Source organism: Tetranychus urticae, chromosome 1 (assembly GCF_039701765.1).
Source record: "Tetranychus urticae isolate SD_2017Ah chromosome 1, NJAU_TeUrti_SD_1.0, whole genome shotgun sequence".
NCBI lineage: Eukaryota > Metazoa > Arthropoda > Arachnida > Trombidiformes > Tetranychidae > Tetranychus > Tetranychus urticae.
In genome coordinates, this window is record NC_142958.1 from 26301408 (window position 1) to 26317911 (window position 16504).

The following is a 16504-nucleotide window of genomic DNA, read 5'->3' on the forward strand; positions in this document are numbered from 1 at the left end:
TTCAAGTTGAACCATTTGTTGCTGGGTGTCAAGTGTTTCCCTTTTAAAACAAACTGCCGTCAATTGGAAGGTGGAAAAAACAAGCAAAAAATTAAATTTACTTTTCATTCCAATTAACTTTCAATTTAAGTGGAAATTAAAATCCTTAATCATCTCTAATTGTTGATGCTGTTTCAACCTGTCACTCGACTCTCAATGAAAATGGTTCCTAAATTGAAACTTCACTTCTTTTGCAAACAAAAATTTTCTCATTTTTCCTTCTTCTCTTTTTGCCCTTTTCTTGTTCAATCCATTCAATATCATTTCATCTGACAAGAAACTATGTAAGAGTATAAGAACTTTTTTTGCTTTTCAAAAGAAGAAAAATTTTCAATGAAAAAAATGACATTTTCTTCTCTCATTTCATCATTTTTCAGCCTCAATGTTGGCACATTCTTGTTGCATTGATTGTCATCATGAAAAGCCCAATGAAACAAGAAACTTTAGCAAACAAAATGGAAAAAGAAGATGAAAAATGAATCATTTTTACATTACTTTTTTTTCATTAAACTCATTATCTTGTTACATTTGAATTTCTTTGCTCGTTTCTTGTCCCTTTTTTTTATTTACTTTTGAACATTTTTTTCTCTAATCTCATCATGATCATGATGTTGAGCCAAAAGATGGATGAGCAGAAAGAATGGCGAAGAGATGAAATGATGAAGAAAATGAAACTCTTGATTGATTAGATTTTTCACTTTCATATTATTCAATTGTTAACTTGGTGGTCAAACAATGTATTCATTATCTTGTAATCTGTAAGATTCAAGATGAAAAAGATGAGCCAATGAATGGAAACAAAGAGATTGCTTATTGGTTTTACAGGAAAAGGAAGAAAAGATTTTCTTCTTTTCTCAAAATAACGGGTTGAAAAGAGATGAAAATCTGATGATGATGATGATGAATAAGATGATCTGTGGGAAGAAACTAGAAGTTTGATGAACAACGAAATGTTGATGATGAGAGTGGGAGAGCGAAAAAAATTATGTGAAATGCAAATGAAGATGATGATTGGAGTTGAGATTGATATTTGAAGAAGAAGAAAAAGAAATGAAAATGTTTTTCTTGTTAAAGTCACTGGATGAGCTGCAATGATGGAGATGAAGAGGCAAAAAGGCGTGCTGAGTTGATTGAATATGTAGCATCGGATAAAGTGGGTCTGACAGGGTAAGTCTCAGTCTTTGAATATTATTAGAAGAAGAAAGGAAAAGAAGGACAAAAAGAATGTTAATATTTTTTCTTCTCTCATTTTGTTATTGAACTAAAAATTTGCATATTTGTTTGATTGCTGATGAGAGCAGGATTACGCTAAGATGAACATGATGATCAAGACCAACCTTTTGGTTGAAATTGGTCAAACTTGCCATTTCTCAAGATTACATGTAAATTAAATGAATAACAATTGTAATGATAATGAACATGATTCCAGGAGATACGCTCAATAAGCATTTCCTACTTTCATTAGCAATTAACATTTTCATCAATTGACCAACACTGGTCATTTTGCTTGTAAATTGCATTCTAAGAAAAGTAAACCATTTTTTGTTTCTCCAATGAAAATTTTCTTATTTTTGCCTCTTCTAATCATTGATTTATTGAAATGCCATTAGAAGGCAATTTTCAAGAGAAACTCAACTTTTATAATTTAATATACTTTTATCATTTCATTACATTTTAATTTATCAGCTTTTCCCTTTCAATGGCAAACCTTTTTTTCCCTTGCTATTTCAATGTGTTTGGTTCCCCTGAATTTGATAACTCACCAAGCCTTGAATCAATTTTAATTGAACTTGATTAGCGTTTAAACATTTTCATCAATTAATCAGATTTCACTTTCAGTAAACAGTAAATGTTTAACTTTCCAATTGATTGTTGAGCTAATAGTTTATGAATAATTTATTTGTTTGTTTATCTTTAAATGATTTAATTAAAGTTTCCAGAATTGAATAATTAACTCAGAGTTTGGCAGAAAAACTAAATTTCAATTTTTTCGAAAAAAACATTTTCTTTAAAAAATCTTCAATCTTGAGTTTTCACTTTTCACCATTTAATCGTTGAGCTTTTCAGTTACCATGAAGTTGAATTATTCAGTTTTCAAATGGTCTGCCAAAGGTCATGTTTTGTCATTCATTAAACTGGCGACTTGATGCTCAATGAGTCTCAAGAGTAAAATGAAAAGTTTCATCTTTCATTTTCCTTTCATCGACCTTTTCTCAAAGTGGTCAAACTTTTTGTTCACTTGATGAGCAAAGTTGAAATGCAAAACTTGAGCCTTGATCATCCATTTAATATGAAATTAGTAAATTGATAAATTGGTAAAAAGATGAGCAGAGAAGAGGAGAAAAGGAAAAAGATGAAGAAGAAGAAGAAGAAACAAAAAAATTAATTTAATACAGTTGAACACACCTAGTTATTGGCTTGAAAAACTGAATGAACATCATCAATCTTAACTGTATAACCTTGACAACAACTGAACTTGAGTAAAAATACAAAATCAAAGAGATTAGTCCATATAATTTAATCGATTACATTGGCCTTTTCACAATCGATAAATCGATAAGTTTCACATCATTATCAGTTGCAGTTGAAACAGTTTTTTTTAATCGAAACTTTTTTTCCAACGCATTTCTCTGTCAATTTCAAAAGATAAGATTCATGAATCAAAGGAAAGAGCAAAGTCGATTTCAAGATTCAATTTTGCATCTTCAGAAGAGAAACAATCTTTTCCATCTTTTTCATCATCTTTTCATTCTCAACATTGTCGACATGATTTTGACCTTTTTTCCTTCTTGGCCATTCTCATCTTTCACTGTCCAAATGATTAAAGGCAACTTGACAGGATCAATTGAAAACTGGACACATTCACATTGTAATAACTGTTGTCAACTAAACGTTTGTTTCATCAATTGCAACTGATGAACAGGCTTCTTGTTCCAGTTGGAACAATGTTCATCTGTAAGTGATGATCTTACATCTTTCATGTTGAATCCAAGGTGGCCAGTGAGTAGGAGTAAGGGAAGACCATGAAAGATACCTTTTTGTTTAACTTGTGTTCACCCAACTTTACTGTAAACAGAGTCATAAATGGCTAGTTTCCTTGGCCGGAAACACTTGGCACAAGAATCTTCAACATGGAAATTGTTTCGATTAATTTACCAATTCTCATCAATTTAGCTTCTCTGTAATTTAAGCTGTTCATGTGTGTGGTCAAACCTTTAACCTTAATTTAACCTCAAATTTCCTTTACTACTTTACATCCTTTTTCTTGTTAATCATTTGTTCATTAACCATTCAATGTATTCAATGGGCCAAATGTTTAACTTGAACTTTATTGATTTACTATTAAAATTACAAATTGATTGGTAAAAGAAAAGGAAAAATGAATAAAAAATTTCATTCACCATTTCCTCTTCATTCCTTCACAGTTTGAACCTTTTGCGGCTCAACAATTTTACTAGTTTGGATTCATTTAAATAACTTGAACTGATTCAACATTTGATGCTTTTTGATCAACATTTCTTCTTTGATTCACTTTTTCCAACCTTTACTAATTTAATAGTTTATTCATTCATCAGGTTAAGTTAATCAAATGGTTGATTATGATTTGGATAGAAAAAGATTTTTCAGTTTTTCCTTTTTGTTTCGTTGTTACGCTTTTCTTGAATCAACTTTTCTGTTTACAATTTGAATGCGCTTCAAATTGCCTTTGAAAGGAAAATCCATATTTTCTTCTCATGATTGTACCAAAATTGAATATCATTACAGAATCTTCATGTTGATGTTGTCTTTACTGATTGTCTCAATGATTCAAAGAATCCCGAAGAAATGAGTAAAGGAAAGGAATAAATTTAACTTTTTTTTTCTTCTTCTCCTTCAATTCGTCGATAATAGAAATAAGGGAAAATGCTTATTATTTTCAATCTTTTTCTTTCCTTCATTTCATCTCATATCATGTAATGTATCATGTGTTTAGAGGGCAAAATTGTTATTGAATAAAGTGAAAGAGAAACTGAAAAGTGAGACAGAATAAACTGAATGGAAAAAATGACATTTTTCTGTTTATTCATTCCAAATATTAGATGAAAGAAAAGACGAAAATCAATTGCAATTGAAATGCAATTTGAGTAAATCTCTTGGATTTAACAATTTAATGGAAAAAAAGTTCTGGTTTCGAAACAAAATTCACTAATTATCATGTTAAATCGCCGGTAAATCCGCTTTTACAATGTTTCAGAAAAGAACTTTTTTTCGATGGAAAAATGCAAATCCAACAAATTCCTTTTCGACTTTTTTGGGTTAAATTTGGAACTTTGTTTTTTTATCGAACAGTCATTTGAAATTTATCAGCTGTTTAGCTGGAAAAGTTCATGGAAAAGACTGAAATCTAACTTTTGTTTCAGAATATTTCTTGTGATTGATTTTGTTCGCTTTCAAAGCGTTTTTGGTTGAAATGGAAAAGAAGTTTCTAAGTTTTAGTTCGTTTTTTTGCTCATGGTTTTGGTTCGAAGAGAAATGAAGTTTCTTTCATTGACAGGTTTCCATGTTCGTTATTGCAGGAAATCGTTCGGGTTATTCATGGAAGAGAAAAGGAAACAAAAGAATCGATTAGACTTGAGTAAAAGTTTCACGATTTCAAGTTGAACTCAAGATGTTTATTAAGAATCAAATGTTTAGTTGAAAAAATGATCTAAATCAATGAAACTGATTAAAGTGAAACTCGATAAAGCTTGTTATCTGAGTTCTATTCATAAGTTCAATTAGAGTCACCAGAAACATTTTGCCTTAAAGCAGTTGATCGATTTTTTGGAAATCATTTTTCAACGATAAACAGCAATTAGAGAAGCAAAAGTTTCAATCTTTTTCCTTCTTTCCAATTAAATGACAATTGTTATAAAAATGTACTTTTTTCATCTCAAAACTTGAACCTTTTTCTCATTTCAAAATAGAATCATGATTATCAATTGAAACTTTTTTATTCACTTATTCAATCTTTTGATAACAAATAATAATATCGTAAATCTTGATAAATCAATTTCAATTTTCTAGGTAATCTTTTCATTTCTCTTTCAACTTCTTTTATCAGAATTTTTCTTCTTCAACCTTTATTCACTTTCTGACTACTTGTTAACATGCAAAATGAAACTGTATTTAGATGGTAAAGAAGAAGGAAAAAGAAGGAAAATCAAGGTAAATTCATGATTACTCTGTGGCAATGGTTATTCAATTGTTACAATCGTTCAATGATATAGATATACCTTTTCCTATGAGATCAGTGTTTCCTCAAAATTGAAATTGAAAAGAAGACAATGAAAGAAGAAAAAATTTTTTTCTCAATCTTGTGTAAATGATTTTAGATGATGATAATGATGAGAGATTGAATTTAGATTTGATCCATTTCATGATATCTTTTGTTCAACTATTCATTTTGCAGATGAAAAGCCATTAGAAGTTCAATATTTTGTTGAATCCATTATTTGATTAAAAGTGTCACCTTTTGTTAATTTGATTTAATCATTTGGTTAAACATTAACATGATCCGTTTCATTGCAATAAAAATGGTAAAAGGTTTTTCTTGGCAAATCATTGATTTGTTGTCACAATTAATTAGGCTCATTAAAGTACAGGTTTTAGTCTAATTAAAAAGGTCAAAATGTGAATATAATCATAATAATTGTCGACTTTTTTTGTTCATTCAATTAGGCTTTTGATTAATGAGCAAGTGGTGAATAGTTAAATTGATTAAAGAGGTAAAGGAGAGAGAAATGACAATTAATATTAAACAATATCTTTTTTATGGCCATAGGCTGATGCCATTTCAACTGATGAAAATAATATAATAATTATTAATCATTATAATAGCCATAATCGTTAAAGGTTAAACAAGAAATGGCAGAAGTGAAGATTTGCAAGAAAAATTTCTTTTCTTTCTTCTAAGGTTAATAAGATTTTGCTTTTTTACTGCATTTCATCTTTTTTACCTCATTTTAGTGCAACTTTCAATGTGATTTATGATTATTTGTGTGACTAAATGTAATCACCAATCACACATAAAATGTTAAGTGAAAAATGATCATTTCAGTTAATATAAATTGTAAATATCGCTAACCCTGTTTACCTTCACCATGGTTCAACCTTTGAACCAATGAGTCTAGGTAAAGTCTAGAGTTAATCTTTAAAATATTAAAACAAGTTTCTTTGATGAATAACAGTTTTCTTCAAGATTGAACATTATTTTTCTTGTTTTTTGTTAACATTAGCAAGGCAACAACCAACAGTCATTCTGACCATTCTCTTGCTTTTTACATAGACATTTCTGTAAAGCTCATCAATATCATCTTGTTGCATTCGACCTCCATCTTTGCCGGCAAAATTCCGACGAACTTGTTTTTCTTTTAACTTTAACAGACCAAGAGAAGGTAAAAAAGGCAAAAACATTAGCAACAGTTAAGATTATGTGAACAGCAGTTAATACAGCTCACCCTGAGCCTTCACAATTGCTTTTTAACTCTCGTTACCTGTAAAAACAAAATATCGTTTCTTTAAGTAGATGAGAAAAGGGAGAGCACAAGTAAAAGGAGATGATGAGGATGATGATGGAGATGAGGAGGAAGAGCAGAAGGTAAACTATCTTGCACCCAATTGCCTGAGGATAGTGATTAAGGTGAGCTTTTGGACCCTCCACAACTTTCTTCATCTTTCTTCTTCTTTCGCCTGTTCTTGTTGTTTTTTGCTTCTCTCTTCTCTCTCTTCTCTCTCTTCATCTTCTCCTTAACTCTATTGGGAACAATTGCAAGGAAGCGAAGATAAGGAGGAAAAGGGACTCTATCCATTTCCATACTAAGAGGTTCCCTCTCAATTAAAAAATGAGGGAAGAAGATGAGAAGAACTCCTCTAAGAAGTGCTCCTTCAACTGGCTTTTCATCTTCATCTTTCGCCTTCTTTTTCCTTCCTTCTGCAAGACCACCAAAGACTCACATATTAGTGACGATTCTCGATTACAAAGTAAATTGTTGAATCTTCCTTCCATTTGCTTTGCTTTTTTTTTGTTTCTTCCTTGGCTCTTTATCCACATCTTGGTCTTTTACCTTCACCTTTTCTTGCCTTCTCCTACTTTTGTACCATCAATGATAAGTTGAGTGAAAGACTGATGGGCTTGATGATGAGGCGAGCCAAAAATTTTGACCTGATAAAGAAAAGAAAAAAAGGATGAAATTGATGCACATCTTTTTGATACTTTTTTACAATATCATGTAGTAAATGCATGAAGATATGTAAGTATAGTTAATCTATGTTCGCCCGTGGCTCAATTTCCTTTTCAATTAAGGCTTCCTATTGTCCAACTGAGTTTTTATTTCAATGAACCTTCATCACAATCAATCTCCTCTATACTTACATTAAGGTCTAATTTTCATTTCTTTTCATTCTCTTTCCCTTTTCATCATCAAATCTTTTCTCCTACTTTTTTTTATTTCAATGTATCTTTCATGTTTTTGTTCATCACTGATATCAAAATTTTTCTTCCCTTTCACTGTCAAACTTTTTTTTCTCTGCTGCAGCAGCACTCTCCCTGATAAAGCGTGACTTTAAATTCATTGATTGAATAAAGTATTTTCTCAATCACATGTAATTTAACACATTTATATGTATATACATTTTATAATATATGTATACAAATATACATGAAGGATACGCTTTTTTTGTCATTGTTGTTGTTGATGTTGAGCTGTTATTCATTGTCTCATTACCAATTGATTTCAACAAAAGGTGATTACTATTCATGATGTGACCAATGTGAATATCATCCGTGATCATATCAATGTAATGGCTGCCGTTGGTATAAATATAATTTCTTGTAACTTTTCCAGGCTTTTTTGTCCTTTACTCATTGTTATATTGACTATTGACTGTTGCACTGTTTTGATCCTCATCTTTACCAATTTATTGGCAACAATAAAGCAAAGTCTAACAAGTAATACAAGATTGACACTTAAACAAACGTATCAACGGGACCATCAACACTTTTAAAAAGCAAAACAAGAAAACTCGTCACTTGGTTTGAGCGGAAAAATTTGGTTTCAATTTGAGGAGCGAGGAGACAACAAAACTCCAAGTGTCATTATGTCCATCTTCTTGTTTATATCCTTGTTCAATAATACAAGTATGATTTAAGTAATCATTTCCATTGTTAATGGTGACAAAAGCAATTCTTGTTCAAGTTTACCTGAAGATGGTGAGAGCAAAAAGAGAAAGAGAGAAAAAAGAGACAAAGCTATGAGTTAATGTTGACTTTCAACATTGATAGTTATTCAATTTGGAGTAAAGTTACACTGATTGATTACCTTGACTTGAGAAGATGAAATGGAAAAAAAAAGGTTGAATAAAGATTTTTTTGGCGACTTGCCAAGATCAACTTGAGATGATAAATAAGCTGAAAAGCACAGCAAGGGAAAACTGTAATAAAATATCTGCAATGCAAACCAGCACCATGTTTTTCCATGAGCCCGATTACAGGGAGAAAAGGCCAAAGGCAACAGAGTATGAAACAAGAGTAACAGCAAGATGAAAAATTTAATGTTGATGGAGACACGAGATGTGCTTTCGGTAGACACTCAATCAGTCAGTCAAAACAGTGTATACAGATTAGCCAAAGAAAATTCAATATTTCCGTTCATTGCATACCATTTGTATAATGATGATAATATTAATGGACCTAAAGGAAAATAAAGAGAAGAAAAGAAGGTGAAAATAAGAAGAAAATGAATAAAAGAAAGTAAAGTCTCATCATGTAACTAATGAGCCTTTACCTTCTCCATTTTTTTCCATGTTGATATTTTTACACATTCAGTTTCAACTCTCTTTTTCAATATAACTCGTGAAGCAACTTATTACACAAACAGACAGCATCAACCTAAATACGTTTTACACGAAGAGAGTGAGAGAGAAGAAGGAAAAAGAGAAGAGAGAAATGTGTAAATTGTATAAGAATAAAGTAACATGGAAAAAAGATTTTTCTTGCCGTTCCAATCCAATAAATTTACTTTCACTTAAGGTGGTCCTACCAAGTCTTTGTCACCTAATATTATCCGGCAAAAAGTATACAACATAAATGCCATTATTCATCACACTTCTTCCATCATCAGGATATTGTTGCCTCAGTTATCCAACATTTTTCTTGGCTTTCCTTCATCATCTTGCTCTGCCACTTTCCATTCATTCCTAACAACTCTTTATTGCCATTCTTGAATCCATATATTTCCATCTCTTGATATTGTTTATTTTCCTCTTGTTTCTTTCCACCTTTGAGCCAGTTCGCAATTTCCTCCATACTTCAGTAAATTGATCTAATTTCGTAAATGATTGATTCAGAATCGTAAATACATGGAAATACTATTTACATTTTGCAACTGTGAGAAAGAAATGAAGAAATGTATGAAAAAAAAGAGTGAGAAAAATGAACACAAGAAAAAGAAACTGATAAGAGTCATGGCAATTTTAATAACTTGCCAGTTGTTGGATGTTTCTCATCAAAGTAATAACTGTTGCTCAAAGATTCTGACATTTCGGAATTGTTGTGATTATGATGATGGTGATGAAGCAAGCGTAACTATCAACTATCATTTTTTGAGTCCGTCTCCATTTCCATTTCTTGTTCACTTTTGTCATCTTATTCGTCCTCTTCTTCCTCTTTGATCTTTCCCTCTCCCTCTCTTCACAAGAGTCACAAGTGAGAACGATCGAAATGATCAATGGGAATGACAATCTGTGAGAAAAAAAAAGTAAAACAAAAAAAATAAATATGATGAAGTACAAGAAAATTGTTCACTTGCTTTTTTTCCTCTTTTACCTTCTTCTTCGTCCTAGTCTTGTTTCATCTTCATCTTCATCTTTCCACCAAGGGTAATACCAAGTAACCCTGTGAAAATAAAAAAAGACAGACTAACAAGACATAGAGCATCTTCTCAAATTTCAGTCATAATGAGAGTGACTTGACCTTCTCATCTTTACTCTCATCATTTTTACTCACTCGATGGGTTATATCATTTGTGATTATCAAAGATTAAACAAAATTGAAATCTAGAATCTCTTTTTCCCTCTTTCTCTATCCAACATTTTTCCTCTCAATTTTTTTGATATTTTCATTTAATTATGACTTTTTTGACTCTTCTCAGTATCTGACTTTTTTGCTTCCTCGTAAAGAATTAATTTGAGTGGAAACGTCTTTTTTTCAAATACTAACCAAACAAGCAAAAACCAAGTATATAAACCATATCGACTCATTAATTTACTTTTTTTTTACTTGATTGTGAGAGAAAGAGAGGAAAAACAGATTCTCTGATTACTATTAAATTAACTTTCAAGACAGTTTACAGTCAATTGGTATATTCAGTTACATGAGGCTCTGGACTTTGGCTTCATCATGTTCTGCACCATCTTAATCTTGATGAATTTAACAACCCAAATCAATGGCACACTCACAACTTTGTTTATATCAACAACAAAAAATATGAAGATGATATCTTACAAGATAATCTTTGATCATCTTCATTTTCTGTCTTGTTAAACTACAACCTTCTTAAAATCACCTTACATACATCATTTTGATAATTATTGAGAATCAAAATGTACACCAAAGGTTATGAAGATGATGATGATGATGACGACGATAACGACAATAATAATAATGATGATGATAATGATAATCATTATGAAGAGGAGAAATATGGTTCCAATGATTTACTTTTTTTCTGTTGCTTGCTTCGTCATCAAATTTACTCCAAGTCTAAGGCTTTTTTTTCATTAAATAGTTGAACATAAAATGAAGTTATAAAAATGCCCTCAAGTTATCGTCAATCATATTTACTTTTTTTGATTGGAGGCAACTGAAGGCTTTACTTTTTTTTCTTCTTTGCTTCATTCATCTTGTTGAGTTAGAGCAAGCAAAGTGAAGGGTTAATACTTGCAAGTTGAGACTAATAAGCATCAGGAAAGGATGTAATCATTGTCATCATTATCATCATCATCATTATCACAATTGTCATTATCATCTTCATCAGCGAAAATTAAATGGTTCCATTCTTGATTCACTTTTTTGACAATTATCTCCAGGGATTTTGAGTGACTTAATTTGTTGAAATATTTGCTAATTTACGGTTGTAGTGATAGCTGGTAAGGACAATGAAAATGTGAAGTAACTTTGTTTGCTTTGGTTAGGTTGATCATCTTGTTGTCGTTGTTATTGGTTAATTTAATGATGGTTTTCTGGTTTTCATGTGATTTCAAATCTGAAAGGAAAAAGAAGGAAAAAAAACTATCATTTCATTGAAAATAGCCATAATATTTACTGACCTCTATTAATGTCTTTTTGTTTTGCTTTAGTTTATTTTGTCCTCTCTCTTTTTTCCTACTGACAATTCATAACTTTTCATGTTCCTCTTCATCAGTCATTCTCTCGTTTCAATTCTGATTCCCTTTTATTCCATTGTTATCATGAAGGTGCTGAGTTTTTGCTTGTATATAATATGATTTGCTTCCCCATTCCATCTTGTATATGTGTATATATTTTTTCCGTCTCTCCTCCAAGCAGCTTTTTTCTTATCGTTTTTTATTTCTTTCTACTTTTTTTTCTTGTTCTTCCATCAAACAGTTTCAAAGGCTAAAACTATTAATGAAGATGAATTGCCTTTTTTGCAGATTGATTGAAAATCTCGAAGGAGAAGCAAGCAAGCAAGTCAAAGGGAAGAAAATGAAACATCAATGATGACGACCAGAGTAAGAATGAATGGATATTGACACGAATTATCCATACAGAGAGATTTGATATCTCACTTTTTTTGCATCCTCTGCCCTTTTCCTTCTCAACAGATCATCCCAAAGCTATAAAGCTTTCATCGCTCAGCTTAGGTCGATCTGGTCAGGCTATTGGTTGAATGGTTTGTAAGAATTAAAAAAGAGAGTCCATGTTGTTGATGTTGTTGATGATGATGATGATGAACGAGAAAAAAATGAATTCTGTTGATGAAAAAAAAGAGAAACAAGTAAAATATATATGTAAGAAAGTCAATCTTGAAGAAAGCCTCATACTGTTTGAATGTTGAAGGAACAAGCAGAAATATTTTACCAATGATGATGCCTTTGCGTCAACTTACTTTCATCTAGATGATAGATTACTTTTGAGTAAGAGGTAGAATGGATAAAGATGATGATTATGATGATCAAGGAGAAAAAAGTGAGATCTTCAAAAGTGAAAACAAGAGCGAGTCAAATATAAAAAGGTAAAGTCTGTAAAGAAACAAAACAAAGAAAAATGTTAATATTTCTAGTTTCATATTCACATTTTTTTTCTTGAGAATTATTGCCTTTTCTGTTTCTATGAGAAATTATTTCTGTTTATTGTAATATATCTATTATGTGTGTTCAGATATATATAAACAATTTGTGGCTTCTCTGGCCTCTTTATCAACATCTTAGTTCAGTTCAACATTTCCAAATGTTATATGAAACCATATCAGAGTCTTCGTCTTAATAACGATATTTTATCCTTATATTATTAAGTCATTGAGAGTAAGAAGAGAAGATTTGATGGAAAAGGAAAGAAAGGTAATAAGAAAATTTAACTTTCTTATAAACCTAATCAAATTTCAGTTGCTAATTGATTTGAGTCTAACTGCCTCCTTCTCCTTCCATCTTCATTACCATCATCGTCCTTTTCTTTCCTTTTCTTTAGTTTTTACCTTTCCTGATTACTGATTTTCCCTCTTGGTCTTGATTACTCTGCTTTCTGGAACTGGAAATTACTTGACCATTTAGCAATAGATTAAACGTGATTTAACTTGCATGACTTTGATTGGCACCTAGGATAGGCTTATTCATCCGGAATCTCTTTGATTATGTGCAATAATGAAACAAAATTCAGTTGATTCCTATTTAACATTGCTCAGCTTGTTCATGTTTACTGATGTTTTATATTTATAAAATCAGCAAACTAGTTGATACTCTTGTAACTTTTGTTTTTCCACGTTGAAGTTATACTGGCTTTCCTCTACACTTAAATTGTGTATTGCTTTTACTCACTTTAAAATCAGTTGAGACAATCATGTTGTTAATTAGGCACCGTAATTAGCTTGATTGGCTATCATGTTTGTTATTCCTTTGATTCTTGTTTGATGGTTTTCTCTTTTGCTCTTTTTTCTTGAGGAAGAAAAAAAACAATTTACTCTTTATCAGTTCAACCTTTACTGCTTATAGTCAAATATTTACGCCAAACCAATAGATCATGTTGTTAAAATCGTGATTCAAGACATTTTTCCTCATCAAACTTGATCCATCATTTTCTTAAGTTTTCGTTTATTATTGCTCTTTCTTTTCTTTCTTTTCTTCCCTGCTTTTCCATCACCATCATCATCACCATCTTCTTGTTTCTTTACAAGTCTTTACATCAACTGGAAGCATTAGAGAAGAAAAGATAATCAAAAAAGTCAGTTGATGTTGAATATTTGTTGAATGTTATTGAAGAGAGATGACTTTGTTCATTAACGGGTAGACACATCAAGAACAACAGGAACAACATGAGAGGCCTCTCATCATCATCCTCATCATGAAAGAGTAAACTGCAGTTTCATCATGGAGACTGATAAAAAGTGGCGTATTAACGCAATTTATTATCAACCTGAATGGGGAATAAAAACAATAGTTTAGATTTGAAGGCATTAAAAAAAAGAGAAACAGAGAGAAGGATGAAGAAAGATATAAAAAAGGCAAGGGGAAGAGTAACTTGATGATGATGATTATTATTATGATGATCAAACTAACCTCCTAAAAATGCAAATTTTGTGTAGCAAGCAATAAGATGCGAGATAATCATGGTTACCCTTGGTAAACAATCAATGTTCATCGACATGAGCCATTAAAAAATTCCGCTTCCAACTCCGCCTGCTTGTTAATATTATTAATAAGTTGATGAAAAAGATGATAAAGTCTGTAAAGAGAGAGAGAGAGAAAAATAAAAGAGTAGAGAGAAGGATTAGTAAAAACGTGAATAATCATGCATGAAAGTTAAGTGTGTTGCTGTGTCTGTACTTGATACCCTTCCCACTAGCAGATCAAGTGAGATGGTGATAAAAACAAAAGCGCAGAGTTAAGATGAATGCAATGAAATTAATAAAAATGTTGCAAATCCTCCCATATAAACGCCTTTATCCTTATTTCATTTTCAGTTTGGATGGAAGCAATTCAAGCCAAAATAGATTCAAATTACCATATTTTACATTAATTTCACGCGGTCACGTGATACAACTTAATCAATGATTACCATAGAATAGATTATGGGGTTTGATGATTAAAATTAAGGTAGAAAAAGAAAAACCAACCAAATGATGAAAAGCGTATCTCCATGGTTTCAGGGTACTTAGCGTTTCAGTTATTTATCCTCCTATCAGAATGGACCAACAAGAAAGTCATATAACCATCTCTGCCTCAATCATCATCATCATCATCACGGCCATGGTCGTAAGCTAATTAACGTGGCGTGCCACCAGTTTGTGAAGCGAATGAAGAAAAAAAACAAATTCAAAAAGTGGTTGCTTCTGCTGCTGTTTCCATTAGTTGCTAAGTTTTGGCTGCTTTGCTTGTTGCATATTTTTCTTGTTGATAGATTTTCCACTTTTTTTCTCCTTCTTTTCTTGTCTCTTCTCTTTCCACACTGAGAATGACCATTCTCTTTGCTTGGTAATTCTCTTAGGTTCAGATTTTTTTTATCCATTTCTCATGCAATAGCAGACTGGTTACGCACACGATTACCAGTTCTGTTGAAGCCAAATAACCAGTGTTTCTATATATTCAATATTAGCTTGGTTTGTGCATTTAATAGCAGTTAAATGCTAATAAACATAGTAATGCATAAAATTATCGCGTATATAGCGTGTCAACCATGGACGATGGCCTGAGGCAAGCGAATTCGGTCATCCGTACAATCTGTGTTGTCTTTTAATGTTAGCTTCTGTCTCTTCGCTTTGTTAACTCCTCCTTAATGAATATAAAGGGCTGGTTTCTCAGGTGATGATGGTCGACTGTAAAGATATAGGGAACAAAGAGAAATAATTTATATTTTTATCATCATCATTATCATCATTACTATTTTGACTTCAATTTTGAATCCTATAACTTGACGATAGGTTCATTGAAAATGAAAAAAACAAGAGTGCTATCAAAGACTTTCAATGGTTTCAGGTTTGTCAAAAATATCTCTTTCAAAAACTTGAAACATTACATGTAAAATTGAACTTCAACAGGATCTATTTTACAATTTAGAATCCAATTTTTGCTTCTGCTTCATTTTAAGACAATGAATCAATTGAAAATGGTAAATATTAAATGCTCTAATGCATCGTGAAGTGTCTATGTTTTACATTACCATTAAATATTCTCATCTTTGTTTATCTGATTCATTTAACTGAAGTCTGGAATAAAAGACTTGATTTCAAATTGATTTCAAGTTAATTCTCCCTCTTGCAACAAATTAACAAGACGATATCAAGGATCATATGCAGAAGCATATATATTTAATCAATGGTCTGGTTCTTTGTATTTGTATTATTTAATTCCTTTTTTTCTTCTTCTTTATTTGCACCGACCTCTTGAACCATTGACTTCTTTTACTCAATTGATGCTTCACAAGATACAAGATACAGAACCTAGTCAATGAAGAGAAAGAATAAATAAATAAGACAAAATTAAATGGCGAATAAAATAAACAATCAAATACATAAGAGGATGATTCAAAAAAAAAGCTAAAGCTTTCAAGAGATTTAATGTAATGGTTGAATATATAGACGATCCAGAAATAAGACAAGTTTATCGATGAAAGTCAATTTAGAAGGGAATTAAACAATTACCTGATTAAACAGTTTAACTTGACCAGAAATAATGTAATTAACGAGTAATTAATGGGTTAAAAACAATAGTTGAACAAAAAAGGGTGTAACAGTAAAAACGTAATAGAGGTAAAAGAGCCAAAAGATGCAAAAGGTTAAACAGTTTGAACAGTTAAAAATGTAGAGATCGTCACAGAATTTACAAATTATGGCTTGATTAATTTAAAAATCATTCCCAGTAATGAATTTTAAACAAAAAAATAGGATTAAATTAACTAATTGAATTATAATTTGGAAATAATTGAACGAAAATTGACAAAGTGAAATATTTAACCATTTCTTTCAACAAAAAACGGTTATCAATAGCTGCGCGCCATCTATTTGTAGCAACTTTTTCGACTGAATAATATCCCAATGAAAAGTTCATAATGCTTTGAGCTATTGAAAGTTACGAGTTGAAGAAATGTTGAGCTGAACATTAAAATTTCATGAAAGCCAATTGTGGTGCAATAAGAAAATTAGTTTATTCAGTAAAATGATATTAATCTTTTTATTCATTGTAGTCGACCAACTAACCGTTAGATGGCAGTGGTAAA

The 16504-nt window shown here is 31.2% G+C and overlaps 1 protein-coding gene across 19 annotated transcripts; it reads right to left on the minus strand.

The window, feature by feature from the left end:
- Positions 1-5808: 5808 nt before the first annotated feature.
- LOC107364595 (uncharacterized) lies at positions 5809-16246 on the minus strand. Of its 19 annotated transcripts, none has more exons than XM_089267963.1 (15): positions 15930-16246; positions 15449-15728; positions 14294-15104; positions 13849-14014; positions 12771-13705; positions 12186-12318; positions 11866-12048; positions 11386-11743; positions 11189-11321; positions 9884-9952; positions 9597-9799; positions 9078-9443; positions 8379-8749; positions 7785-8260; positions 5809-7222 (listed from the first exon to the last, which is right to left on the minus strand). In XM_089267963.1, the coding sequence occupies exons 9-12, from the start codon at positions 11257-11259 to the stop codon at positions 9427-9429; spliced, it is 360 nt and encodes a 119-aa protein (XP_089124089.1). In that variant the 5' UTR covers positions 11260-11321; positions 11386-11743; positions 11866-12048; positions 12186-12318; positions 12771-13705; positions 13849-14014; positions 14294-15104; positions 15449-15728; positions 15930-16246; the 3' UTR covers positions 5809-7222; positions 7785-8260; positions 8379-8749; positions 9078-9426. The 19 variants fall into 19 exon arrangements, 16 of the variants coding, with proteins under 16 accessions (XP_089124089.1, XP_089124005.1, XP_089123989.1 ...); XM_089267879.1 differs by adding an exon at positions 8844-8947 and having other exon boundaries at positions 11386-12048; XR_016199088.1 differs by having other exon boundaries at positions 9544-9799; positions 11233-11321; positions 11386-12048.
- Positions 16247-16504: the final 258 nt, after the last annotated feature.

What these genes read in the sequence shown, in the direction of transcription:
- LOC107364595 (XM_089267863.1), bottom strand. Translation starts at nt 11,259, where the DNA reads ATGATCAACCTAACCAAAGCAAACAAAGTTACTTCACATTTTCATTGT. An exon ending in TACCAGCTATCACTACAACC is followed by an intron (nt 9,953 to 11,188) that starts GTAAATTAGCAA and finishes TTATTTTCACAG; the next exon opens with GGTTACTTGGTATTACCCTT. An exon ending in AGACTAGGACGAAGAAGAAG is followed by an intron (nt 9,800 to 9,883) that starts GTAAAAGAGGAA and finishes TTTTTCTCACAG; the next exon opens with ATTGTCATTCCCATTGATCA.